Source organism: Penaeus japonicus, unplaced genomic scaffold (assembly GCF_977035675.1).
Source record: "Penaeus japonicus unplaced genomic scaffold, GWHDUDI00000001_assembly GWHDUDI00000020, whole genome shotgun sequence".
Classification (NCBI taxonomy): Eukaryota; Metazoa; Arthropoda; class Malacostraca; order Decapoda; family Penaeidae; genus Penaeus; species Penaeus japonicus.
In genome coordinates, this window is record NW_028234422.1 from 31,581,711 (window position 1) to 31,591,710 (window position 10,000).

The window sequence follows — 10,000 nt, forward strand, 5'->3', positions numbered from 1 at the left end:
GTGTCTATACTGAAATTCAGAGTAGAAATGCAGGCATATGATTTAGATGAGTACAGGTCTTTCATTTTCTATATCTGAGGTCAAGTAACAAACTGACCTCATTTTGAGGTCAACTTATTTCCCATCTAGATTCTTAAACATACCATGAAATCCCTAACTGTAATATGGGGGGACACATTTGCAAGGTGCTAAAAATCACTGTCTTCTTTGTTGCAATGTTTGTTTATCTCAGGTCAGATCAGATTATATAGTACAGGAAATTGCTTTCATGTGATGGTAGTACAAACCCAAAGCGAATCCCTTCTAAGTGTGTCTTGAGTCTAATTTTTTTAATTTTAAGCCCTATGTGATAATCCACTAGTTACAATGCAAGGAGTAGTGATGAGTAAGCACCAATCTATATTAATGAAAGGGGTTGATAAGCCTTTGGTGTGCCTGTATAAACAAAGTTTATTGAGATGGGAATGTCTGGTAGCTAGACTAAACCTGTTTATTTCTTGATTAGTTTTGTATTTGTTATATTTGTATTTTGATTTTAGTTCACCATATTATGTAAAAAAAAAAGTAGTCTTAATACTTCTTTCATCCTGTTCTTTTATTTTTATGTTTGGGCAAAAAATTCAGTATTTAGTTTTGTCTTTTCCATATTTTGTTATGCAGTTTATGCATGTACAAAGGCTGACAAAACTTTATGTGGAGGATGTACTTGTGAAAGACATAATGTGGTAAATGGAGGTGGAGATACTGTGAATATATTCTTAGAGATTAATTGAGTTCCTTTTGTACCTATGACTTTGATTGTTATTTGAGATATTATTATTAAGGGGGAAAAATGTATAGGGTGAGGCTTTGCAGTCATGCAAAGAATTTGATCTTGGTATGCTTGCAATTGTGGTATCATATTTTCTGTTGATTCCTTGGTATGTTTTACTGTTTTACCATTGATTTGGCTTTTGTGTTGGTGATTTTGTTTGTTTCATTTTGAGTAGTTGGAGACCAAGCTTTTGTTATTTTGGAATGGCTTCTTATTGGTTTTTATGTTTTGCCTGCGACCCTTCCCTGGGATGAGCTTTTTGTTCCTCCTTTGACATGGATGAAATACACGTGGTGATCCGCGTTACTCTGCGCCGACGATCATCCAGTCAGATCCCTGGGAATTTAACATTGTAATGATTTTCAGGCATTGAAAAATAAAATTACTAATAAAGTTGCAAGCATAGAGATGTCAGTTGAGCCATCCACTCATGAAGAAATCCAGATTGATGATGAGGTAGAAGAGATTGATGAGGAGGAAGAGGAAGAGGATGAGGTAGATGAAGACGAGGAAGTAGACGAGGAAGAGGAAGAAGAAGAGGTTGAGGAGGTGACTCATGGTAGGAGCACGGGCAGAGGTCTGACCCTGAAGACTCTAGTGAAGGAGCGGGTCTTACAGCCTGGCGAGGGACTTATGACCATCAACTATCTGGTAAGGTTGTGCTTGGCCCCTTGAGACCATTCACACTATGCCCACTCGTACCATAAGGGGTCAGTTCCACTGAAAGAGAGGCGTCCTCACATGATCAGATTTCATTGATGTGCAGCCGGTGACTTGACTGCACATGTTAACTTCTGCTTTTGCTCTTGTTTTTCTTGTCTAACAGGTCTTTCCCAACCTGTGAAAAACATACTTTGAAGGTCCTTTAATGGCCCATAAAGCTGTCAAGCCTCATGCCCTTACGTCAGGGCACTAGAAAGCATGTTAGTTGACCAACTACTCAAAATGAAGCAGTGCAATTGATGCCCAGTTGTAAATCCCTCACCAACACAAGAATTCAAAATGCTTATGGTTGATATGATTAGAATGAGTAATTGCAAATACCTTTTTTCAGGTACCATTATATATGCTTTTAGCAGAGCCAAATTATTGTCTTTTAAAACAAGCCTCAGTGGTTGTGACTTTTCTTTGAAAGATTAATGGAGATCCTAATATAGATCTCTTTCTTTCTCTTTCTCTTTCTCTTTCTCTTTCTCTTTCTCTTTCTCTTTCTCTTTCTCTTTCTCTTTCTCTTTCTCTTTTTCTCTTTTTCTCTTTTTCTCTTTTTCTCTTTTTCTCTTTTTCTCTTTTTCTCTTTTTCTCTTTTTCTCTTTCTCTTTCTCTTTCTCTTTCTCTTTCTCTTTCTCTTTCTCTTTCTCTTTCTCTTTCTCTTTCTCTTTCTCTTTCTCTTTCTCTTTCTCTCTCTCGCTCACTCGCTCACTCACTCACTCACTCACTCACTCACTCACTCACTCACTCACTCACTCACTCACTCACTCACTCACTCACTCACTCACTCACTCACACACTCACACACACACACACACACACACACACACACACACACACACACACACACACACACACACACACACACACACACACATACACACACACAAAGTACATGTATAAGTACACATACACAGACAAAGATCCAACTTAGATATGACATAAGACCTTTGAATGGAATTTTGTTAATAACATTAAAAAATCTAGACAAATGTAGCGGTAATTCATTCTTATGATTTGTGTTTTATGACTTCTATTGTACATATGTATGTACTTTTTTTCTATTATTATTATTATATTATTATTGATAGTAACTCAGTGAGTGTGTGCTGTATCTTTTCAGGGCAACAAGTTCAAGGGAGACCTTCTGCCAGATGGGAGAATCAAGTCCCAGGAGACCAGCAAGATATTTGGAACACCAAGTGCATGGGCCATTTATTGCAAGAAGATAGTCAATCCAGATAAAAAGTCTGGCTGTGGTTGGGCATCTGTAAGTTGATGGGTAGATTATTTTATGTTATGCCTATGAGATTTGTTAACATTTGCATTTATTAATAACAATCTGCAACAGCTGGTGGGCAATAAGGAATAGGGAACAAAGATTTGAAACTGCTAGAGGCAGTGAATAAAAATTGTTGACAGAGATTTAAAACTATAAAAGTCCAAAACATAATGATATGAAAGGAGAAGAATTAAGTGATGATTGATAATTTTTCAATTTTGTACCAGCAGGTCTAGTTTGATCAGAGGGAAAGTGAGGACTGGACTCCATTTAGTTTTAAAAATTCTTGTTCCCATTAATGAAAGCTTTTATATGTTTAGGCTGATCTGTGGGGTTGGCATCCTTCTATCCTCCCTTTTTCCCTCCTATCCTCCCTTTCTCCCTCCCTCCCTCCCTCCCTCCCTCCCTCCCTCCTTCAAAACCTGTTCCTCTTCTTGTTATCTCTCCATCTGGCTTCCTGATGAACATTAACTTTCAGCAACCCCTTTCAGGTTCGATACCGAGGAAAGAAGTTAGATTCCTACAAGAACAATTGGTATCGGCAGAAGAGGATTGAATTTGAGAAGGAAGGGGAGGCATTAGGTAGGAAATATTGCATTTGCATTTACCTTCAAATAGAATATATATGAGAAACAAGATTTTTTCAAATCTATTTTATAGGAGAATACTATATTTGATTTCACTAACCACGTGCATATGTCAGTGTCAAACTCATATGCCCTCACACACTCATACACATGAATCCACATACATTCACTAACACTCACAGTCACCCACATTTTGATATTCCTTTTGCAGTTAGCTTTCATTCATTTATTTTTATACAGATGAAGAAGAGATGACTGACAGTGACAGTGATGGTCCTCATGAGCAGGAGATTGTGGAGTTTGAGCTCATAGGGAACAGACATCCAAACCAGTGAGTCATTCTGTTTTCTTGGTCAGCAAAAGTTCAGGCAAGAAGCCAAATAAGGTTTCCTAAATAGATAGGTTATTTTTGGAAATGTAGCTAAAATTTTTGGATCTTACCTTTTATTCAAAGAATATGGTATCTGTTTCCTATATTGGTGGGTATGTGATCAACATACTTTTTGTCCCTGTTGTTTGAATATAAAAAATTATGTAAAAGTTTGTATTATTTAATAAAGCCTTTTTGTTTGGTTAACCCAGTGACATGAATACAATGGTGGAGCTGACATCCTTCCAGTCCATTGGTCGAATGCAGCCCTTTACAGTGACCATGTCTTCATCGGCAATGGCCATGATAGACATTCATGCCCACTTGACCACTTCTGAGGTTGTGGGCTACTTAGCTGGACAGTGGGATGTCACTAACCATAGTAAGTCTTTTGCGTTCTTTGAATTAACGTGAGCCAAATTTTAAGGGGTCTTTGTAGTTGTTAACACACTTTAAAAGGTCTTTGTAATTGTCAACACTGACTTCAAAAGGTCACTTTAATTAAGACAACTTTTTAAATGTTTTTTCCAGATTTGATTGTCTCTCATGCCATGCCAGTAAGATGTCGTTTGGGTGATGGGGAAAAGGGCCGTGCAGTGGAGCAGGCACTCTATGCTGAAATGGAGAAATTGAATCTCTCGTTAGTTGGATGGTAAGTAGCCTCAAGAAGTCAGGGTTGGTCTTTTTTCTTCCCAAAGAAGAGCTAGGTTATGGCAGATTCCATTTTTGACTTAGGTATGTTTCAGATACCTTCTTTATTCAGTAACAGGGTTATAGCTTAACTTTTGTACTAATTTTTATTTCTACATTTCTGTGGCATTTATAAATTTTGTAATATTCCTCACCATTTTACAGTGATTTTTGGGAAGCTATGTATACAGTAATTTCACATATTATTTGTACAGGGTGTACCACATAGCAGGGTCTTTTGATGGTGTTTCATTGCTTAGTCAACAATATTTGCATCTTTATGAATGTACACACTCCATGTATCTGTGTTAGATGGTGTGATCCCAAAATTGAACTACTGTCAAGTAATTTAAGTCTGACTATAAGAATGATGTGAGATTATTAGTAATTAGGCCAAACAAGAAAGATATCCTGCATATTCAATGGGTCTATTTGATGCTTTATATATATATATATATATATATATATATATATATATTATATATATATATATATATTATATATATATATATATATATATATATATATATATATATATTATATATATATGTTATTATATATTATATATATATATATACATATATATATTATATATATATATATATATATATATATATATATATATATATTTTTTTTTTTTTTTTTTTTTTTTTTTTTTTTTTTTTTTTTTCTTCCTCTTGTTCTTTTTTTTCTTTTCTCTCTTTCTTTCTTTCTTTCTTTCTTTTACTTTTAGGTACCATACACATCCTTTTTCCCCGCCATTGCCGAGTTTGCGGGATATCGATTCTCAACTTGAATATGAGATGAAGATGAAAGGATCAAATGATGCTAGCTACACACCATGCATTGGTATCATTGTATGTAAGTGGCAATATTTTGTATATAGGGTTTGAGTACTTGTACTCTATAAATAAATACTTATACTTCATAAGTAAACAGTCATCAAAGTAGGTTATTTGTTTGGTGAAGTACACATGCTGTTTACATTTTTTTTTTCTATTGTGTACAGTAGTTGGAGTCACATATATATTTTTTTTTGTTGTGTTTTAATTAATTGATATATTTTTTTTATTTTATGTATTTATATTTTTTGATTACTAAAAGGCTATTAGGAACATCAAGAGAATCCTAAGATTAACAACTTTTTCTTATTTGACTTTCCATAGCCCCTTATGTGCGTGGAGGAGGGCAGGGCATGAGTGCAAGTGGCTTCTGGGTAATGCCACCTCCAGAGCACAAGCCGCAAGAATATGGAAGGCCCATGAGCATCCAGTTTACCATTGTGCAAGATGCGTTCATTCCCAAGGAGGCTCTCTATCATGTGGTATGACCTGCAATCGTAGAAATTTGATGTATTGGGTTTGGATTTCAGACAGACAGACAGACAAACAGACAGACAGACAGAGACAAAGTAAGGGGTGGGGACGAAGAACGAAGACACAAGCAGTAATGTGTTTTTATTGTGGCTATTCTATATGAGGCTGAAGATTTGTCACAGTTGTTAATGCAGAGAAATAAATATATCTTTGATAGGCATAGTGTTCTTAATATAATAGGGAGTAAAATTCTTGCCAGTGTAACTAAAATCAATAATTCACATTTTTGCAATGTTCTAGGCTTTGATTCTTGTAAACGTCACCAACAGCTTGATGTAAATTTTAGTGTTTGAAGTAAGTTTTTCAAGTTCTTAAAGAACATTAAGGAATTAGTATTACCTTTGCTTTGTTTGAGCGAGGACTCTTTTCCACAGCGGGACACAGTGCGGTTCTACAAGGACTCGCCAGATTCCGTTGTTTTTACGGATATCTTCCAAGATCGCTTCACGTATTGGGACAAACTGAAGGTACGTTTTGGGACTTTTTTTTTTCTTGACAGGTTGGCACTTGTGTTCCTGATCCCAGTCTCAATTGTAGTTTCACTTAAATGACTCTTTTCATGTAAGTTTAATAATGTGTATCTTTTGTTAGCATGTTGTGGCATGGTGTCATGTAAATGGTTGTTATGTTTTGTTTGTAATTACTAATGTTAAGTGATATATACATTTTATTTTGTTAGAAATATTTTCAGTTTTATTGGTCATGGTCATATTAGTTCAAATCAGATATTTTTCAAGTTCCCCTAATAATTAATTAAAGAGTAGAGAGTGAATAAGATGTGTTGTAGAAATTGATGGAGATTGATTTTATATAAAGAAATTGATTAGTTCATTATTAAAGGAAATTATCATTTAAATATTGAACTAGAATAATTAACTGATAATTATGTTTACTGTTTAATGAGTTATGGTTAATTTTGTTTGATTATAACAAATGGGCACCAGAAAAAAATGTTAACACCCAGAACTACACACATACAAAAAAAAAAGAAAAGAAAAAAATCAGTAGTATTTAATTTTCATTTGTACTTTTGATCATGCCTACACCAGATTTTGAAAATATAAGTAAAATTGATAATTGTTTTTTTTTTTACTTTTACAGACTGCAATTCGTTTGTGTGTGCCAAAAGACCATTATGCACCATTGCTAGATTGCTTGGCAAAACTTTTAGAACTGAAGAATTATGTCCCTGAACCAACCACACCAACAGCAAAGCCAAAGTCATCTGCTGAATCTGAAACAGAAGTTTCCGCTGAGGTGATCCCTGTAGAATCTCAGCAGACTACGAGCAATGCCATTTCCCTGGTCCCTGTGGACAAGCCGAGAACCTCTCCAGAGATTGTTAACAGCATCAGAGTTGTGGATCCTGATGTGCTGATGGAAGCACCCAAGATGGTATCTCCTTCGAGTACGCAGGGACCTGAACCTGTGCACCCAGACACAGTGTCTGTCCTAGAAACTCCAGCGCCGACGGAGGTGGTGGACGTGTCTGCAGAGAAGGACCGGTTGTTGAATCAGGAGTCGAGGCACAGCCCTACCGAACCGAAACAGCTGAGTGACTATGAGCATCATCACCCCTACCATCGCCATAGTCCTCCTCCATACAAGCCACCTTCTCAGGAGCACTTGAATCAGGAACGGAAACAGGACCCGCCACCGGAATACATTGAGGACCCAGTTTACGAGCAGTACCAGCATAGTCAGCAAATGAAAGAGTACCAGTACGATAAAAAGCGGGAGTATATGCACGAGATCCAGGAGGATTACCGCGAGGAGATCATTGACGAGTTCCGACCACCTCCGCCCAATTACCATCAACATCACTTTACAGTATCATCAAATTATGAACCACCACCACCACCACCTCTAAGTGACCACTATAAACATGATGAACCCACAATACTCCACACTTCTGAAGATAGGGTGATGGAACCACAGTCAGAAGAAAGTCACCTATCTGCTCACTATCCAGAGAACCTTTCCCGAGACCCCTGGGCGAGCCAGAGTCTCCCTGACGTCCCCCAACAGGTCTCAGTGGGAGAAAGTGAACCTCTGCAACCAATGGATGTGGATTCACTCTCTTAAACAACAACTCATTCCAATATCTTCCAGTTTGTTAAGAATGTTGTCCTCTTATTTCTTGATTAGGTAATACAGGAGTGCAGCAATGTACAGAAAAATACTGTTAGGAGTAATCAGTGAGCACTAATATCATAACCAAGCTGTGTGTTTAGTCTATACTATTGACTATCAGAAAATAGTAAATAATGCATGTCATTGTAAGTGATGTGGAATTATATATAAATTTGTGGTATATCATATAATTATACAATATAGATTGTTAGAGAACTAGGCTTGTACTGCATAAGAACAATATAGGTTTCCATAGAACTATACAATATTCCATTTAGGTTCTGTTTGGCTATTTTCTGATTTATATTACTTAATATACCTTTTATATATTGAAAGCAACAGATTTTATTTATTTATTTATGTGTAAAGCATGTACCAGCTGTAAAATTAAACGTTTTTTTAGTAAGAGTCTTTCCATATACCTTTTAGGCTGCCAGGCAAACCACCAGATTTCAAGACACTACTACTTCAGCTAAACGGTTTGCATGGATACGATTGTCATTGGAAGGCAAGGACATCAAGGTGTTCAGAGAAAGTAATTGGAGGGAGGACAGTAACAGCTGTTTTGCTCTAGCAATTTTTCCTGATAATGATCTTTGAACTCATTTGGATGTGTAATAATGTGTAAAGAGTAAATATGATGCAAAAACTTCACCTCTGTACCAATGAATTTTAAAAAATACTGTCAGAGGTTAGTTGAGGGGAAAGTCGCTCGTTCAAAGCACCCGTGCGTGACTCCAGAATCTACCAGGGATAATTGAAAGAGGAAGCAAACAAAGCAACTGAGGGTCAAGCAAATTAAAGAAATCAATGGAGGGTATACGTTAGATTATGCCATTAGCATCAAAGATCATGTTTTCCTCTAACCGACTACTACTTCATGCCATAAACTATTTCAAGCGACAGTAAAATAGATGCAGTTAGTAGCTCCTAACAAGTTTCTCATTACACCTATATGAAAACACTTAACCAACAGATGGAATTTTAAACAGTTGTAATATAGAAAGGAAACTTGATGATAATAGAGTAACACATTACCCCCTAAATAGCTCTAATGTACCACAGATATTTGAATACATAAATTGTGAAACTCTCAGTTGTGCTCTGATAATTCACAGCATACCAAGTACACCCCCCAAAAAGAACTCGGAATTTTTTAAATCGTAACGCCAGATAGGTTTTTTGCCACATAACTGAATGGTTTCTGTAAGACATGAGTGTTCTAATGGTAATTTATATAAATTATTTTGGAGTTATATATAGAGATGTATAGACGACCTCGACACATTTTTTATTTATTTCAACATCAACTGAATCGGTTATTCATTAAGTAAAATTAAACACACTAGAAAATATTCGCCAGTGGTCGCCATATACCTGAATTTGCTTAATATCAATGAATTTCTTGATGACAATATCCGCTGCATTTATAGTCACTGGTTTTATCCATGTCGAAGTGAACCAATACGTATATATCTCAACGGAGTGATTATATTTTTTAAAACTTATGTTTAATCTGATTCATATAATATTGTTATCGGCTAATCCTACTGAAGCTTTAGAAACTTGAGAGAGAGAGAGAGAGAGAGAGAGAGAGAGAGAGAGAAAGAAAGAAATACAATAGATAAAGAGAGTAAAGAGATTGGTAACAATCAGTTACCAATTCTTTTAGATATTCCCCCTATTACGATCACGGCATATTAATGATCAGTCGACAACCAACTACGAGGAAACAGCGCGTCGCATATCCCGTTGCTAAGGTCCTTCTGCAACAGGAGGATAATAAATCGGAATTCTCAGTACGATTTCGTAAAGCTATGTGAAATACTGTCCTGAAACCTTGGCCAGCACACCTGCGGTACTAATTGGTACATGGCAAATGAGAGAGTACTTGTTTCAAGGACATAAAGTAATGACTATACTTAAGTTACTTTGAGCTGCATGATTCTTAGCACAAAGCCAGAGCACATTCTCATGAACAGACTTCCAACTCATTCCCTAGAAACAATGCTTTTAAAGGTGATGATCTGTGAAGATTAT

At 36.2% G+C, this 10,000-nt stretch overlaps 1 protein-coding gene across 1 annotated transcript in view; it reads left to right on the forward strand.

Annotated features, from left to right (window-relative positions):
- The window catches only part of LOC122260126 (MPN domain-containing protein), a 10,833-nt gene extending 2,467 nt beyond the window's left edge, over window positions 1-8,366 (forward strand). Inside the window, exons 2-11 of the mRNA XM_043027252.2 lie at window positions 1,181-1,465; window positions 2,646-2,792; window positions 3,296-3,386; window positions 3,632-3,722; window positions 3,974-4,143; window positions 4,293-4,413; window positions 5,185-5,312; window positions 5,618-5,775; window positions 6,202-6,294; window positions 6,929-8,366. Of these exons, the coding sequence (XP_042883186.2) occupies window positions 1,223-1,465; window positions 2,646-2,792; window positions 3,296-3,386; window positions 3,632-3,722; window positions 3,974-4,143; window positions 4,293-4,413; window positions 5,185-5,312; window positions 5,618-5,775; window positions 6,202-6,294; window positions 6,929-7,912 (2,226 nt within the window). The 5' untranslated portion in view covers window positions 1,181-1,222 and the 3' untranslated portion in view covers window positions 7,913-8,366. The remainder of the gene's footprint in view (window positions 1-1,180; window positions 1,466-2,645; window positions 2,793-3,295; window positions 3,387-3,631; window positions 3,723-3,973; window positions 4,144-4,292; window positions 4,414-5,184; window positions 5,313-5,617; window positions 5,776-6,201; window positions 6,295-6,928) is intronic.
- The last annotated feature ends 1,634 nt before the right edge of the window (window positions 8,367-10,000 follow it).